This window comes from Neoarius graeffei, chromosome 10 (assembly GCF_027579695.1).
Source record: "Neoarius graeffei isolate fNeoGra1 chromosome 10, fNeoGra1.pri, whole genome shotgun sequence".
NCBI lineage: Eukaryota > Metazoa > Chordata > Actinopteri > Siluriformes > Ariidae > Neoarius > Neoarius graeffei.
The window spans coordinates 25,529,218-25,548,631 of record NC_083578.1 but is presented as its reverse complement, the minus strand read 5'-3'; the positions used below and the strand labels follow the sequence as shown (position 1 = coordinate 25,548,631).

The 19,414-nt window shown below is 41.2% G+C and overlaps 1 protein-coding gene across 2 annotated transcripts in view; it reads left to right on the top strand.

Annotated features, from left to right (window-relative positions):
- The window catches only part of nadka (NAD kinase a), a 112,026-nt gene that overhangs the window by 11,759 nt on the left and 80,853 nt on the right, over positions 1 to 19,414 (top strand). For both annotated transcript variants that reach the window (XM_060931622.1, XM_060931621.1), the window contains exon 2: positions 5,505 to 5,662. In XM_060931622.1, the coding sequence (XP_060787605.1) occupies positions 5,505 to 5,662 (158 nt within the window). The remainder of the gene's footprint in view (positions 1 to 5,504; positions 5,663 to 19,414) is intronic.

Below are 19,414 nucleotides of genomic sequence, written 5' to 3'. Positions count from 1 at the left end.
ACCAACTTTATCTCATCTCTAGCCACTTTATCCTGTTCTACAGGGTCGCAGGCAAGCTGGAGCCTATCCCAGCTGACTACGGGCGAGAGGCGGGGTACACCCTGGACAAGTCGCCAGGTCATCACAGGGCCGACACAGAGACACAGACAACCATTCACACTCACATTCACACCTACGGTCGATTTAGAGTCACCAGTTAACCTAACCTGCATGTCTTTGGACTGTGGGGGAAACCGGAGCACCCGGAGGAAACCCACGCAGACACGGGGAGAACATGCAAACTCCGCACAGAAAGGCCCTCGCCTGCCACGGGGCTCGAACCCGGACCTTCTTGCTGTGAGGCGACAGCGCTAACCACTACACCACCGTGCTGCCCCAGCCCCAACATCTCAAAAACTAAAAGATATATGGCTGAAATTTTGCATGGTGTTTACTGGGAATAACATTTAGTTTGTGAAAGTATGAAACAAATCAGAGACGGTCAGTCGGGAGGCCTCTGCTGAGTTCATATGGACTGACCCTATGTAATCTGACAGTGGTCTCTGATGTAATATGCTGCTCGGATACAAACACCCTGCTCCTGTAATATTTAAGTTTGTGCTGGAAAACAAACGCTTGGAACTCCTAAAATATTTTTGTACAAACTTGATAATGTAGAAGTCATAAAATAGAAATGTATAACAAAGATTGTATTGGGGGGGAATGGGGTGCCTGAGACTTTTGCACAGAACTGTATTTACACATGCATGCAAGTGTGCGCAAAAATGTCATGTTTACAGAAAAACCTATGTACGGTATGAGCGTGTTCAAAGTTTTGACTGTTACAGTATCTCATCTCATCATCTCTAGCCACTTTATCCTGTTCTACAGGGTCGCAGGCAAGCTGGAGCCTATCCCAGCTGACTACGGGCGAAAGGCAGGGTACACCCTGGACAAGTCGCCAGGTCATCGCAGCTGGTACAGTATATGTGGCTCATTTTTCAGCACAATGTTTCTTAAATAGTTATAACGAGCAACCTCGCAGAAAACAGGAACGAGAAGTTAACCTGGATAACCGGTGCAACTATTCAGTACTTTATTGGCGTACAAATATTCCTTTATTTTTATCATCGATTGTTGTTATAACTGACAGGTTGCTACTTCTGTTCTGATGAGTCAGATTCTGCAAGCAACTTCTGTTTCTCTACTGAGAGGCAAACTTTCCCTTTAAATATCAAGTTGGATTTTACAGCTTTACATGAAGTTATTATTGAATCATTGGGCATTGAGCAGTGTTTTTTAAAAGGCATCAGCATTCTTCATTTTCAAGTCCCCACCTCAGCCAGTTTGGCTTCGTTTGAATTCATCATTCATTCAGGGCTTGACATTAACTTTTAAACCCACTTGCCCTGGGAGGTAAGTTGGGGTAAGTTTCCACTTGCCCCCCAATATTATCACGTCCCCCTATTTTGCGAGTACTACTTTTTATTGATTGATTGGAAAACCATAGAATAGTTGTGAATTGCAACATAAAATGAAGATCACACATTGAGTTGAAGTTTGGTTATTGATTAAGTTTATTATTAATTTTGGTTATTGGTTACTTTAATGGACAATAACAATTTTATCCGAAATAGTTTTTCCTGGTCGGCACGGTGGTGTAGTGGTTAGCGCTGTCGCCTCACAGCAAGAAGGTCCGGGTTCGAGCCCCGTGGCTGGCGAGGGCCTTTCTGTGCGGAGTTTGCATGTTCTCCCCGTGTCCGCGTGGGTTTCCTCCGGGTGCTCCGGTTTCCCCCACAGTCCAAAGACATGCAGGTTAGGTTAACTGGTGACTCTAAATTGACCGTAGGTGTGAATGTGAGTGTGAATGGTTGTCTGTGTCTATGTGTCAGCCCTGTGATGACCTGGCGACTTGTCCAGGGTGTACCCCGCCTTTCGCCCGTAGTCAGCTGGGATAGGCTCCAGCTTGCCTGCGAGCCTGTAGAACAGGATAAAGCGGCTACAGATAATGAGATGAGATGAGGACTGTGTTCCTCTGATAACAAACAGAGCTCCAGCTCTCTCTGCTCTTAATCCTGTTGTTTCAGGATTTATTGCGCATGTCGCTCCTTGTTGAGTTTTTATGCCAGAGTTGATTGAAACCAATCTGGGTTTTCTGTGTCGAATAAGGAAGCGGCTTCACCTTTAAGAAAATCAAACACTTTCAGGAAGGAGCTAACGCGAATGCGAGCAGAAACAAATAAAACGTGGTTCTTAAGCAAACTCTTCCATCCTCACTTCCGACTTTTCTGTTTTTGTAAAATACATTTTAAATGCAATCGTGAATTTTTCTGGAGTTTTCAGGCTGAGCTCCTCTCCTCGTATTCTTTAACCACTCATTTCCTCGTTGTTCTTGAAGCATTTGCGTCTATTTGTCAGTGATGAAACTGGAGTCATGGGGTGGTTTTGGATCTTTAGTTAACAAAGCCCTCACCCAGGTGATCCAACCAGGAGATGATCAGCCCCCGATTTGTGTTCAAAGTGGTGCACTCTCCTTCGTACACTCAATGGTGCACTCTCCTTCGTGCACACACGTGATTGGTGATCAAAAAACAGTCTATCTGTTGTATAGCTTTTGTTTTGGTATAAAAATAAATAAGATGCTGAACCACACTCTGCATGGCTCCATAGTAAAAGAGTCGAGGTGCTAAACTGGCCTGCCTGCAGTCCAGACCTGTCTCCTATTTAAAACATTGGTGCATTATGAAACACAAAATATGACAGAAGAGACCCTGAACTGTTGAGCAACTGAAATCGTATTTAAAAAAAAAAATTTTCTTTTTCAAGATGGATTGATTTTTATTTTTAATTGCTCTGGAGTTTTTTGTTTGTTTTTAAAAATAAAAGTTCACACTTTGCACGTTTAAGCAGATTAATGGAAATGCAGCTTTTGCCTCACCTGGATATGCCTCCAATTCAATGTTTAGACACAAGTTCATCCCAAATTGTATCTGGTGGGCACTTTTTTTTTTAAAACGAGGGCAGTTGCATCATGAAATTTTATGCTGGTGCACGGATATAAAATGGCGAATCTTACCATCCCTAATGCACATGCGACCATTTGTATCATCGAGAACCATCACACCATCTCTAATTGTTGCTTTGCAATTTCTTGGTCATCTCAACTGGCAATCAAAACTCGGAGCCTTTGAGACTCAAGCAAATCCATTCTCTACCCCTATTCTAGGGCTCAACATTAAGGACTGCCCGATTGCCCGGGGTAAGTGAAACACGCATTTGGACAAGTGGGATATGTCCCCGACATGCCTGACCGGGCAAGTTGGAATGAGCATATATTACGAACTAGTACCACAAAAATTAGACTTTTTGATCTTTTATTTCAGTTCCTGAAGGTGTCCTTCACTACGTACCTGCCATTATGCCTTGGCTGTTTTCTTAGTCTCGGTTTAATTTACTGCTTTGCAAGTTATTTTATTTACCCCCGCTGTTGTAGTATGGTCCGCGTACTGTTTATAGACCCCTTGTGCATGATGTCACGCATCATGTGATAATTACAGCTGGGGTCAGACAGACACCGTCTTTCATGCAAGCAGCTTAATCTGTCTTCAGTATGGTTAATTTTTGCGCTGTTTTTGCTCGTTCAAACAGAGAAGTAGGTAAAAGGCGTTACCGTCTCCCCGCTATCAAGACAAATATTAACAAATAGAAGCAAATGCTTCAAGAACAACGAGGAAATGAGTGGTTAAAGAATACGAGGAGAGGAGCTCAGCCTGAAAACTCCAGAGAAATTCACGATTGATTTGTATTTAAAATGTATTTTACAAAAACAAAGTCGGAAGTGAGGATGGAAGAGTTTGCTTAAGAATCTCGTGGTGATTTTTTTTTTTTTTTTCTGCTCGTATTCGAGTTAGCTCCTTCATGAAAGGGTTTGATTTTCTTAAAGGTGAAGCCGCTTCCTTATTTGACACAGAAAACCCAGATTGGTTTCAAACAACTCGGGCATAAAAACTCAACAAGGAGCGACATGCGCGATAAATCCTGAAACAACAGATTAAGAGCAGAGAGCTGGAGCTTTGTTTCTGTTTTCAGAGGAACACAGTCCTGTGCAAAATATTTATATATCATGTGTTGTGTGTGTGTGGTGTGGTTTTTTTTTTGTTTTGTTTTTTTGGGTATCATCCACCTCTAGGTTTATTTAAAAAAGAAAAAAACAAAACAACAACCCTGCGCTGTCCAGACAGGCCGGCTGCGCTGACTCGGTTACAGGTTGCCAGGTCTGTTTAAAACACCCACAACCGAGAGGTGGATAAGATCACAAAAAAGGAAATATAAATATTCTCAAACACAGTCCTGTTCAAAAGTCTTGGCACCCTATTGTTTTCTTCATGCAGGCTTTGTTATAGATTTCTATTTTATGATTTCTACATTATCAAGTAACGAACCTACAGCCTGAGAGAGTTCTACACAAACACGCTGAACTTTACAACAGCTGCATGCATGTGAAATGGAAATAAATCGACTAAAGCAGGAAAAACTCATCTCATCTCATTATCTGTAGCCGCTTTATCCTTCTACAAGGTCGCAGGCAAGCTGGAGCCTATCCCAGCTGACTACGGGCGAGAGGTGGGGTACACCCTGGACAAGTCGCCAGGTCATCACAGGGCTGACACATAGACACAGACAACCATTCACACTCACATTCACACCTACGGTCAATTTAGAGCCACCAGTTAACCTAACCTGCATGTCTTTGGGGGAAACCAGAGCACCCAGAGGAAACCCACGCAGACAACATGCAAACTCCACACAGAAAGGCCCTCGCCGGCCACGGGGCTCGAACCCGGACCTTCTTGCTGTGAGGCGACAGCACTAACCACTACACCACCGTGCCGCCCCGCAGGAAAAACTATTTTGGATAAAATTATTGTCCATTACAAGTAAAAAGTAACCAATAACCAAACTTCAACTCAGTGTTTGATCTTCATTTTATGTTGCAATTCACAACTCTTCTATGGTTTTCCTAAAAAAAAAAAGAAGTACTCGCAAACTAGGGGTCAAGTGGAAATTGTGGGTTTAAAACTTAATGTCAAGCCCTGCATCCCTCCTTATGAATAACCTGATCAAGTGTGAAACGGGAAAATGTGTGATAAAAACACGTTGGTAAACTTGTCTGGCTATAACGTTTTCTAAACTTTGAATACCATTGCAGTTGATTTTTAACGAACTGAAATACGGTTGTCTATAATGTTTTACAGTGTTTCATCCATCGTGTCTGATGTTTTATATGGCTTTCCTCGGTGCCGGCTGGCTCATTTACGTATAGGGTGGTGATTTGGGTAACAAAAGATGAGATGCCCTCCCTTTTCATTTCCAGGTTGCATCAGCCTTCATAGCTTCCTGAACTAGTTTGCAAAGACACTCTTCAAAGAAGAAGCTAAACCTCCTTTCACGTTCGAGTTTGACGCAGCTTTCAGACCTTAATCTGTTCTCGCTCTGTTCTGTCGTCCTCCGTGTCCTCGTCTCAGATGGAGAGTTCTGGGGAGGCAAGCTGGATGCTGAAGCCGGAGACAACCTGCTCATCCTGTGGTGGAAAGGAGCCTCCTGTTTCTGGGAAAGCTTTTCGAAATAAACCAAAAGCCAGGAGTATGTCCACCTCAGCTGTGCTCAGCAGTGCAGAGTTCAGGTAGGAGCAGACCCACATGGACAGTCAAGCACATGCATGGTTTCAACTCTTGTTTTTCCAGGCACGGACAGATCCTGATCATTTTAATCTTCATATAATATTTGAGCTTTTTATGTAGGGGTACCAAAAACAAAGAATTAAAAAACAAAACAAAACCCATTTTAATAGTGATTGTTCTTTCTGAAGTATGGCTTGTAAATGGGAATGGGTGTACCAAATATCATTTGGCTTTTTTTTTCCCTTTTTTTTGAAGTCTTCAGTAAGGCCACACTTTTTTTTTTTTTTTTTTAATCTTTAGGTTCACGGATTTTTTCAACATATTTTTGATGATGTCGGTCAAAATAAAAATAAGTGTCCTTGTCCTTTTTTTTTTTTTTTTTTTTTTTTTTTTTGCATGGCAAAATTTCAATGTGGGATTAAGATGATAAAATAATTTAAATTCAGGAGACACTTTTTTATATATATATATATATATATATATATATATATATATATATATATATATATATATATGAGTGATTCCACGCTTATGGGTACTGAAATGGGGACATGAACTTATTTTTAAAAATTCACCTAAAACCATTTCTTTTTTATGATGAATGATATGTTAAAAGAACTTTAATTTTCTGAGATGTAATAAAAACATATTTATATGCCAAAGTCAGAACGTAACAGAAGTGTTGTGGACATATATATTCTCAATTTTAACAATGTAGAATTACTTTTTGAAACATAGGAAGGTGATGTTTTAGCAAATGTAATTAATAAACATGTGTAGTAGAATAAACATACACATTCTTTCAATAAGATTAACATGGTATAGAGCTAGATTGTAATTAATTTGTAACAGACGTGAGATGGACAATCGTAACAGAAGTAATGTAACAGACATCATTTTGGAACTCATAGGCTTGACTTTGGCATATAAATATGTTTTTATTACACCTCAGAAAATTAAAGTTATCTTTTAACATATCATTCATTAAAGATTACATGTTTTGTGACCTGATGGTAAAAAAAGAAATGGTTTTAGGTGAATTTTTAAAAATAAGTTCATGTCCCCATTTCAGTACCCATAAGCGTGGAATCACTTATATATATATATATATATATATATATATATATATATATATATATATAAAAAATATTGTGTGCATGTGTTCTTGTGTATACGTTTATAACACGGACTAGCATTCCAGTACTTACTTCTCTGAAGGTATGTGGTTATATGACTGTTGAGCTCTCGCGAGCACATAGAAGGCTGATACCTTCGTGCTACTTGATTCGATAGGACTCTGTTGCCCCTTTTCCACCAAAGCAGTTCCAGGGCTGGTTCGGGGTCAGTGCTTAGTTTGGAACCGGGTTTTCTGTTTCCACTGACAAAGAACTGGCTCTGGGGCCAGAAAAACCGGTTCCAGGCTAGCACCAGCTCTCTGCTGGGCCAGAGGAAAGAACCGCTTACGTCAGCGGGGGGGCGGAGTTGTTAAGACCAACAACAATAACAAGACCGTGAAAGATCGCCATTTTTAAGCGATGAGAAGCAGCAGCTGTACAAACGCGAAGTCATCCATTATTATTATTATTGTTGTCGTTGCTGCTGCTGCTTCTTCCGTGTTGTTTTTGCTTCGATATTCGCGCCAAGGTTTATGTAAACGTAGTGACGTAACTGACGTATACAGCGACGTAATGACATGGCTCCGCTTAGCACCGCGAGCTATGGAAAAGCAAACTGGTTCTCAGCTGGCTCGCAAGTTGAACGAGTTGTGAACCAGCACCAGCACTGGCCCCGAACCAGCCCTGGAACTGATTTGGTGGAAAAGGGGTATCTGTGGCACCATCCTCTTCTAATTCCACAGTCAGATACTTGTAGCCAAAATCGCAAACTAACGTTATGGCAGGCATATTCGGCATCGCGCTCGTTACATCACCACCACCTTTCTGAGAACCAAAGATCGTTTTGATCTTTTCATTGTTTACTTTCAACGCTTGAGAGACGAAATCGCCCACGTTTTGGTTAGTGAGACAGTGAAAAGACTTTTCTTTACCACACTTTATGCTTCCGTACAGTTGAGGCGATAGCTTGGAATCCATGCTGTCAGCGTCAGGCATGGTCAGCACGAGGTTGACACTGTCGTAAAGCGGTTGTAAATACCATAAAAACATTCAAGTGAATACTCAACGTCGTAAATAGTTTCGTTTTCGGACTCTGCTGAAGTGGATATACTGTATACAACACACATTGTCGTTTGTATTTGCGATTCTAATACTTTTTACTTAAAGAAATATGACCTAGTACGAGGGATACAGTGCTGTTACAAGAAAAATGTGACTTTTTTTTTTTTTTTTTACATTTCTTTTTGTACGTTTCGGCAGTTAAAATAAAAATACGCACAGACTTTTTTTATTTTTCTAGCGGTAGTATTTAACTGCCGTCGGCGGATCCGTGATCCGAAAAATCTAAAATGAGTCTCCTAATGTTTAAAAAAAAAAAAAAAACCGTGAGGAAGAACTGAACATTTAGCATCTTGCTATTCTCCTGACTTTCTCCTGTAGGGCTAATCTTATGATTTAACCAATTTTAAACTGCAAACAATGAATTTGATAAGGAATTTGTTTAAAAAAAAAAATCCTCCAAATAGATGACTTGCTACCACGTGATCAAAACGTGCCACGTCATGAGCGTCCGCCATGATGGTGGATATACAAAGCAACTAGGACGGCAGCCGCTGAAAGCGTGTCTGTAAACGATAATGAATTTTCTCAGTATTACCACGATTTGAACGCTCAAGCGAAGATTCGATACAAAGACGAGATAGATACGTGTAGTTTTGACCCATATTATTTCAAAAAAGTCAGACTTTTCTGAAGATAAGACACTTCTACCAACCATCGAGTACCCAGATATCGCATTCTATCTGGTTCGGCTGCCGAAGAATCAAGTCCAAGCCCGTTTTCTGAGAGGGTGCCCAGTCTGGATTGTTTGTCATATAATTTTGCTGGCGCTCCGAGAAGCGAAATGGTAATCCACGTGTTAAAATCATAACGACCGAGTGAACCACGACACTCATTTTATAGCAAAATTCTAGTAACACGAAATAAAATTCTTCCATGATATTATCGAGAGAACTTTTGAATCTCGCCGGAGATAAAACGACGACTGCGAACATGAGCTGTTTCGGTTTTAGTCTCTGTTAGATCAGCCCTAGCCGTGTTCGTCTCCTTTCTGTACTAAGCCTCAGAGTTTCCTCGCCCTCTTTCCGAATCACTAGCGGAATTTGAAAAAATCCGAACGTGCCACGGTCACGAGTGCTGTTGGGACCACAACCGTATGCAGCATGGAGATATGCCATAGCTGAAAGAACGCTTAAAGCAGTGGAAAAACAGAGTTGCGCACGCGTGACTGTTTTTTGTATCGAATGTCGCTTGACCCCGCATTTGTATATCCACCAACATGGCCGACATTCCAGGTTTCTATTTCGCGTTGACGTTACTTGCAAGTCAAGGATTTGTAGATTTAAATGGATCTTTTTCCTTTTATCTCTATATGCCTGATGGAGACGTAATTTTTTTTTTTTTTTAATTAGATATTGCTGAGAGAAAAGGAATCCCTGTTCTTTGTGTTGCCTGCTTTAAAACTTCTGTCAGCTGTTTTAACTTGATATTTCTATAAACAGAGTGAATTCTAATAGGTTTCTGGTTAATGATTGCTACTTAATAAATACGACGCTCAGTTCGCTATCCACAGACTCGGTATGGATCCTCTTTTTGTTTACTGAAACCGCTTCTGACATTTTCTTGTTGCAGCATCTTGTGGGTTTTGCCTTTCCTAACAGCACACCTTGCAACACCGGTTTTGCAGCCTGTATATTGTGCACAACGTATTCCGAGTTTGCATATTGTTACTAATAGACTGTAATTCTCAAGTAAGGGTGAGCTTTATTTCTTTGCACTACTACTGACGGCTGATTTTTGAATTGCTGAGTAAGCCAAGGCTTCTCAACCTTTTCTACTTCGAGACCCACCTACATGTATTCATACTTGTAATGAGTTGGGGCCCATTAAAAAAAGATCACCAATTATTTTGGCTCCTCTATTCTATTAGAATCTAATAATTTATTTAATGGGATGCAACATCAGGGGTGTTCACACGGCACATACCGGTATTTGCATCGATGCTGCACCGATGTATTTTGTTGCGATATAGCTTACACCGGTGTAAATTTTGTGGAGCGTTCACACGTCACAAACCTGCTTACTAGAGAGAAGCGTGTTAGCACCGGTGCAGCCCCACTTGCGGTCACACGGCAGTTTTTGCGACCGTGCTATACGATAGTAATAATGCGGAAATGAAATATGCACATGCGTGAAAATGTACTTCCTTTTCCCGGTTGTCATGGCATCACCAAGCGCCGGGAAAACAACGTGGATGAAGACACCAGTGTTGCCAGATACTGCTGACGTTTTCCAGCCCAAAATATGTTCAAATCCACCAAAATGCACTTAAAACCGCCCAATCTGGCAACACTGGAAGACACGCAGTTCTGTTGTTGTTGATGTTCGCTATTTTGGAAGCGCAAAATACCAGGATGCAAATTATGCAATACCCGTATGTAAGCAACTCTCCTCACGCGTAGCGAGTCTACCCCTGTAGCGTTCAGACGTCCCATTTTATATCGGTGCTGCCCCGCAAACTAGCATTTACTCCGGAGTAAATTTCTTAAACCACCTCCCGAGCAGGGTTAGATTTGCACCGGTTTAAGCAGCTTTCAGGGGCTACACCGGTATAACTTTGTACCGTGTGAACGCTCTACCGGTGCTACACCGGAGTAAAAGTTGCCGTGTGAACACCCCTATCATGTTCCAGATGGGAGCCCAGGAATTAAATAAATACAATAAAACACTGTTTTTAATTGTAGGTCTTGTATTTAAAGCTGTATGGATGTGCCAGAAGCAACATAAACCCATGCATGCAGGGCATTCTCAGTCAGAAGGGATTAATGATCCAAAAGTGGAGTCTGGTCCATTAACACAAGAACTTGTTGCCATGTTTGTGCTCAGCAAACAAGCAAGTTATTAAAACCAAGAAGAAGTGGATATAGAATATATGGGGTGGCACGGTGGTGTAGTGGTTAGCACGGTCGCCTCACAGCAAGAAGGTTCCGGGTTCGAACCCAGCAGCTGGCGAGGGCCTTTCTGTGTGGAGTTTGCATGTTCTCCCCGTGTCTGCATGGGTTTCCTCCCACAGTCCAAAGACGTGCAGTTAGGTTAACATGGGGCGGCCTTGGGCTGAGGTGCCCTTGAGCAAGGTACCTGACCCCTGACTGCTCCCTGGGCGCTCTGGTGTGGCTGCCCACTGCTCTGGGTGTGTGCGTGTGTTCACTGCTTCAGATGGGTTAAATGCAGAGGATGAATTTCACTGTACTTGAAGTGTGCATGTGACAAAGGTTTCTTAGAAACCAATCAATGGGATTAGATCCTTACACGCTAACAAAGAAGGATTTTTCCTACGAATTGGAAAATTTATCCATCCGTCAAGTTCCTTGACCTCTCAAAGTACCTGGTGCTGCAGACATCGTTCTACACGGACACACAGATGAAAACCTGGAAGAGCATAGAGGATAAATAGAAATAGAATAGAACTTTGTGTGTCTGGGTTAAAGATCTGGGAATCAGGACACTGCAAGGTAGATGGATCTGAGTGCAGGAAGTGTTTATTAGCAGGCGTGATTATTTCCAAAAACGAAAGCAAAACAGAAAGCAGAGTATTTAACCAGCGTGATAAATATGGCTAGAAACAAACGTGATAATGATACTTCCCAAAGCCTCTGCGAAAACAGCGTCCCTATCTGTATGTGCCGATTGCGCTCAAATCAGTATTGGGCGTTTCCCATAATGACCGGGTCCCAAGCGCGGCCGCACAAGCTGTGCCAGACTCAAATGCGTGAAGGTATGATAATCAAGTGTTTGCGTGCTGTGTGACCACAACTTTTAGCTCACGTGTATATCGCCACCAAAATGCCTCATTTTCATCGATAACCCATCGCGAGCTGGAGTGTGAGTGTAGCTTAATGAGGCGGATGTGACATTGGAGGCAACCCAGCAATTGTATTCTACTACGAGTAAAAATTAGCTTCAGTTGGGGGGGGATTGTGGCCCACTAGAGGGCGCGTCACGGCCCAATGGTTGAGAAACACTGGAGTAAATGACGCCACACAAGCAAATTCATTTCTAAATCGTGCATCTCCCAAGGTTGGGGCAAAACGTCCTTTTGTTAAGAAACAACCAATAGAGTTTGAGTTTGTTTTGGATGGGTTAAAGAAATTTTCATATACAAATACAAGTACGATTGAAAGCACTTTGAATGAAAGCCTTGCAAATTGACCCGACTTGAAGCATTGGTCGTGGTCATAGTCGTGTTCTACCAACACCTCGGAGAGCATCCAGGTCCTTTATCCTTCAAGCTTTTCTTTCAGCAGAGTGTATCGACATAGTAAGTGCTCTCTTTCGGTACGGGTATGTGCTTGTTATGAGCAAGCTAGCAAACTAGCAAACTAATGAAAAGCTTGAAGTAATTTTCTGCACTGTGAATTGAGTTGCACCACGAGTTCTTTTGTCAAACACAGAAAATGCCTTCAGTATACTGGCATCATTCCTGTGACCCAGTTAGCAACTGTTCCTCTTTTTTTTTTTTTTTTAAACGGCATGTTTTTATAACGGAAGAGACTAAATGTTGGTTTAGTTTTGTCTCCGTGTCTACCTTTACAGTGGTGCTTGAAAGTTTGTGAACCCTTTAGAATTTTCTATATTTCTGTGTAAATATGACCTAAAACGTCCATCAGATTTTCACCCAAGTCCTAAAAGTAGATAAAGAGAACCCAGTTAAACAAATAAGACAAAAACCTTATACTTGGTCATTTTATTTATTGAGGAAAATTATCCAAAATTACATATCTGTGAGTGGCAAAGTATGTCAACCTTTGGTTTCAGTATCTGGTGTGACAGAACAGCTTCAACTCTGGGATGTTGGTGGGTTTCGTCGCATGAACTGCTCGCTTCAGGTCCTTCCACAACATTTCGATTGGATTAAGGTCAGGACTTTGACTTGGCCATTCCAAAACATTAACTTTATTCTTCTTTAACCATTCTTTGATAGAACAACTTGTGCGCTTAGGATCGTTGTCTTGCTGCATGACCCACCTTCTCTTGAGATTCAGTTCATGGACAGATGTCCTGACATTTTCCTTTAGAATTCGCTGGTATAATTCAGAATCCATTGTTCCATCAATGATGGCAAGCCGTCCTGGCCCAGATGCAGCAAAACAGGCCCAAACCATGATACTACCACCACCATGTTTCACAGATGGGATAAGGTTCTTATGCTGGAATGCAGTGTTTTCCTTTCTCCAAACATAACGCTTCTCATTGAAACCAGAAAGTTCTATTTTGGTCTCATCTGTCCACAGAACATTTTTCCAATAGCCTTCTGGCTTGTCCACGTGATCTTTAGCAAACTGCAGATGAGCAGCAATGTTCTTTTTGGAGAGCAGTGGCTTTCTCCTTGCAACCCTGCCCTGCACACCATTGTTGTTCAGTGTTCTCCTGATGGTGGACTCATGAACATTAGCCAATGTGAGAGAGGCCTTCAGTTGCTTAGAAGTTACCCCGGGGTCCTTTGTGACCTCGCCATCTATTACACACCTTGCTCTTGGAGTGATCTTTGTTGGTTGACCACTCCTGGGGAGGGTAACAATGGTCTTGAATTTCCTCCATTTGTACACAGTCTGTCTGACTGTGGATTGGTGGAGTCCAAACTCTTTAGAGATGGTTTTGTAACCTTTTCCAGCCTGATGAGCATCAACAACGCTTTTTTTTTTTTTCTGAGGTCCTCAGAAATCTCCTTTGTTCGTGCCATGATCCACTTCCACAAACGTGTTGTGAAGATCAGACTTTGATAGATCCCTGTTCTTTAAATAAAACAGGGTGCCCATTCGCACCTGATTGTCATCCCATTGATTGAAAACACCTGACTCTAATTTCACCTTCAAATTAACTGCTAATCCTAGAGGTTCACATAGTTTTGCCACTCACAGATATGTAATATTGGATCATTTTCCTCAGTAAACAAATGACCAAGTATAATATTTTGTCTCATTTGTTTAAGGGCAATTCCATGTAAATGTCAACCTCACCATGCAAAAATAAAGCAACATGTAATACATCAAAACCACTCCCAGAGATATCACCTAGGCCTGTATTTTACAGATGTGAATAAGTTGAACCAATTTGTAACCAACCTAATATGTCACTGTCAGTCTTTCTTATAATGTAAACCCCAAGCTAAAATCAACTTTGATCATGTACAATTCTATATTATTGCCACAAGCCACAGAAATGTATGCTAAAATCCACAAAACAGCAAAACAATAGCCATCCTAAATATTATTTAAGAACTCTGATAGTTTTAGCTGATATTTAGAGAGTTTTTCAAAGGGTTATGGTGGTTAAATTGCTGATTTTCTAAACATATGCCATGTCTATTTCAGACGCGTCACATCCATAACGGAATTTCGTCACATCCATAACGCTGACTTTTCCTTCCGAAACTCTGCATGAGATACAAAATATTTTAAACAAAGATTTTTTAATATTCACCTTGGACCCCTCTATCAAATGGATATCTCCATTTCGACATTAGGTTTACAATTTCAGAGTTTGATAAAAATGTACAGTCACCCAAGAAAAGTGATACTTTTTCTGTCACGTCCATAACGCATCTTTTATTGGCATTTTCTGGCATGCCGTAGATGTACTATGGGAATTGTTCTTGTTCAATCACTTCTCCAGTATGGTACAGCCTTAAAATATGCAACACCTGTTTAAATACTGGGAGACAATAAAACATGCACTGGGTCATTTGTTGCCATTTTGAGTTCAAGTGTCACATCCATAACGCTGGAATTGCTCTTAACTGGGTTCTCTTTATCTACTTTTAGGACTTGTGTGAAAATCTGATGATGTTTTAGGTCATATTTATGCAGAAATATAGAAAATTCTAAAGGGTTCACAAACTTTCAAGCACCACTGTATATACACTCGCCAGCAACTTTATTGAGAACACCTTTATGTTCATGCAGTATAGAGGTATGATGATTAATTGATCCCCGATCTATCGATCCATTTCAATCCGCGATTCAAATTTAATGAATTTCATCCCGATAACCCTAGATGCATGACAAAGTTCGACAAATGGCATAATTTTGATCTTCAAAATTCGATTCGGGAATCCGGAGCTGTATGTAGGCACAGCCATGTTTCTGGTTGCTACAGCAATCTCAGAAGATCACGTCTTGCTTTGTGAACAACATGGCTCGGAGTTCCTGAAGCCACCGGCTTTTAAAAGCCCAGTTTATCGGCATTTCTTACAATCTCGGTGCCTTCTGTACTCTCTGGACAATGAATGTTGTGTCTCAAGAGATGATATTCACTTGAACACAAGTGACTCTATTTTTGTGTTTTAAAACATTGAGACAAAAGTCGTGAAGTTTTCATTTGCTTTTTTTGTGGCTACTGCCTCAGAGAGGCGGAACCACTATGTCATCGTGTTGTAAGAATGAGTGTAACAATAGCGAAACTTCGTAACCAATCAGCACTTATCCTGATCAAGTTCGATTACCTGTTCTACTTCTTGATAAACTTCGGAACCAATCAGAACCAGAAACGAAGTAAGAGAAACCTCATTATAATTTCGTAGTATCAGAAGATAATCAGCAGATAAAAACACAAACGAAATTCACCTCGTGGTTCGGCAAGGCTACCGATTTCGATATCAAGGAAGTGGTGTTTATTTTAAGAAAATGTACCTTTTTGATTTTTGTTTGGTCCTTCTGAAAGGTCAAATGAAAGGTTTTTGTAAGGTGTGTTTTGAGCTTTTTGGTAGATATTTACGCCAAGAATTCCAGTCATTCAACAAAAACTCGAAGACAACGTTGGAATCTTTCAAGCGATCCGCTCGGTTTGCAATTACAAAAGTCCCATGTGGGAGTAAATCAGCTCCTTCGTGAAAACTAAAGGTTGAAAGTATAATTGGTCAAATTTCTGCTATTCGCTTTAATTTTGTTTATTTTATTTCAGAGGATTTACACTACACTTGTGAAACAAAATGTGCCCATTGATATTAGGGCTGGGTTCAAAAGATCGATCCACGATCCGATATCGATTCACGTTCAAAAAATACGAGATCGATTCGAAAATGTGTGGATCGATCTCTTCCAGGTGGCTATAGGCACTATTTTCTCGACCGCGCAAGGACCGCTATAAAAAGCGGGTGCCGGCAAACGAAACCGAAACTTAAGAACGCGAGATGGCTGAAGCTGCACAGCTAAAATCACCGCCTGGCCTGAAAGCTGATGTATGGCATTACTTTGGATTCAGACGTTACGAGGACAGACACGAAGTCGACAGAACAAAAGCAGTGTGCAAACTGTGCCACATAGAGGTAAAATATAGTGGCAATACAACCAATCTCCGCAACCACTTATCCAGGCACCACACCGACACAGTTTCAGCTAAACCTGCGGCGAATCAAACTGCACTGGAGAAGCCATTTGATGTTAAATTACATGCACAAACACATATGGGGCTGTTCCTGTCAATAGGGACAGTTTTTACTTTAAAGTGACAATCCAGCAATATCTAAGTAAATCGATATCGAATCGGATCGTGACCTTATGAATCTGAATCGAATCGATCCAGGAAATCTGGATTGATTCCCAGCCCTAATTGATATTAAATAATGCTTCTAAGACAGTTCATGAACGAGTGCTTTCTTACGATTTTGAAAATGGATATAGTTCAAAATGCAGTGCTGTGAACAAAACGCAGTAAACAAAATTGGTAACCAAAATACTCCAAGCCCTGACGCTGCTCACATCTTGGTGATGCTTGCAAGAGATGAGGCGAGTATCGTTGCTAACATGTATATATGCTATATTTACTGTATGGAAATGGGATCAGAAAACAATTTTATTTATAATCAGTAGCCACTAGGCCTGTCGCGATATTCGATATACAGGTCCTTCTCAAAAAATTAGCATATTGTGAAAAAGTTCAATATTTTCCATCAGTTATTTAAGAAAGTGAAAATGTTATATATTATAGACTCATTACACATAAACTAAAATGTTTCAAGCATTTTTCTATTTTAATTTTAATCAGTATGGCATACAGTACAAAAACATTAAAAAAACCATCTCAAAATATTAGAATATTTCATTTCGAGTTTGAGTAAAACAGTATGAACACAGTGCATCTCTCGAGCTAGTTCAGTACACACAACCACAATCATGGGGAAGACTGCTGACTTGACTGTTGTCCAGAAGATGATCACTGATGCCCTCCACAAGGAGGGTAAGCCACAAAAGGTCATTGCTGAAAAGGGTGGCTGGAAAAGGTGCACAAGCAACAGGGATGGCCGCAGTCTTGAGAGGATTGTCAAGAAAAGTTGATTCAAGAACTTGGGAGAGCTTCACAAGGAGCGGACTGAGGCTGGGGTCAGTGTATCAAGACCCATCACGAACAGACATCTTCAAGAAAGGGGATACAACTTTCGCATTCCTAATATCAAGCTACTTCTGAGCCAGAGACAATGTCAGAAGTGTCTTATCTGGGCTAAGGAGAGAAAGAAATGGACTGTTGCTCAGTGGTCCAAAGTCCTCTTTTCAGATGAAAGTACATTTTGCATTTAATTTGGAAATCACGGTTCTGGAGTCTGGAGGAAGAGTGGAGAGGCACAGAATCCAAGGTGTTTGAAGCCCAGTGTGAAGTTTCCACAGTCTGTGATGATTTGGGGTGCCATGTCAGCTGCTGGTGTTGGTCCACTGTGTTTTATCAAAGGCAGGGTCAATGCAGCTAGCTATCAGGAGATTTTGGAGCACTTCATGCTTCCATCTGCTGAAAAGCTTTATGGAGATGAAGATTTCATTTTTCAGCACGACCTGGCACCTGCTCACAGTGCCAAAACCACTGGTAAATGGTTTACTGACCATGGTATTACTGTGCTCAACTGGCCTGCCAACTCTCCTGACCTCAACCCCATAGAGAATCTGTGGGGTATTGTGAAGAGGAAGTTGAGAGACACCAGACCCAACACTGTGGATGAGCTTAAGGCCGCTATCGAAGCATCCTGGGCCTCCATAACACCTCAGCAGTGCCACAGGCTGATCGCCTCCATGCCAAGTCGCATTGAAGCAGTCATTTCTGCCAAAGGATTCCCGACCAAGTATTGAGTGCATAACTGAACATAATTATTTGAAGGTTGACTTTTTTTGTTTTAAAAACACTTTTATTGGTCAGATGAAATATGCTAATTTTTTGAGATAGGGATTTTTGGTTTTCCTTTACTTTTTTGCCAGAATCATCAATATTAAAACAATAAAAGGCTTGAACTACTTCAGTTGTGTGTAATGAATCTAAAATATATTAAAGTCTAATGTTTGAGTACATTACAGAAAATAATGAACTTTATCACAATATGCTAATTTTTTGAGAAGGACCTGCACTGACTTATCGTACGGCAGAGATGCCAATCACTACGATTCGTGCATAGTCACTACGGTTTTGACAGTAGCACTACGAGGCTACGACCGTCTATTCAGTTTATATGGGATTCATACGATTTTAGCATGGATGCGGTTCGAAACGCGTGAATCTATAAGGGTTCACGATATTTTGCCAGTGTTCGGTACGTTTGAGACCAATTATCACTTGATAATTCAATATTTTGACTGTATTTATGGTCAAAGTTTGCTTCGATGGACGCGCCATCTTTGTTGACAAGCGTTCTGCGCATGGGCAAATTAATTATCGATGTCGCGATGGAATGTCGAGCAGCCCATGTCACTAGGTATTGAGGGACTGTCGGGGTGTTGTAACCTCACAAACTATCGCTCAAAACATGAAATCAGGGTTGTCATCCACCCAAAACACCATGTTCCGAATATGCAATGAACATTTCACGATATAGTCGCAAAAAGAAACGAAACACTGTTGCAACTGAAACGGTCATCTTCTGAAGTAAATCAATCAGAACTGAATAAGTAATCTGACTTGATATTGATGAGATTAAAAGCGAAAGGAAGTTGATAAAAATTAAAAGTAATCAAAGTGACTTGACATTAATCATGGGAATAAAAAGGAAATAGACATGTTCCAGTACAACTATTTGAGTATTTGCTAATTGAGTGTTCCAGCATATTTTCTATAAACATTGATGGCATGTAATCTGCATTTGTTTAGTAAACTATTTGAGTATTTGCTAATTGAGTGTTCCAGTGGTCCAGTGGCACGGTGGTGTAGTGGTTAGCGCTGTCGCCTCACAGCAAGAAGGTCCTGGGTTCGAGCCCCGGGGCCGGCGAGGGCCTTTCTGTGTGGAGTTTGCATGTTCTCTCCCGTGTCCGCGTGGGTTTCCTCCGGGTGCTCCGGTTTCCCCCACAGTCCAAAGACATGCAGGTTAGGTTAACTGGTGACTCTAAATTGACCGTAGGTGTGAATGTGAGTGTGAATGGTTGTCTGTGTCTGTGCGTCAGCCCTGTGATGACCTGGCAACTTGTCCAGGGTGTACCCCGCCTTTCGCCCGTAGTCAGCTGGGATAGGCTCCAGCTTGCCTGCGACCCTGTAGAAGGATAAAGCGGCTAGAGATAATGAGATGAGATGAGTGTTCCAGTATGTTATCTATAAATATTGATGGTATGTAAT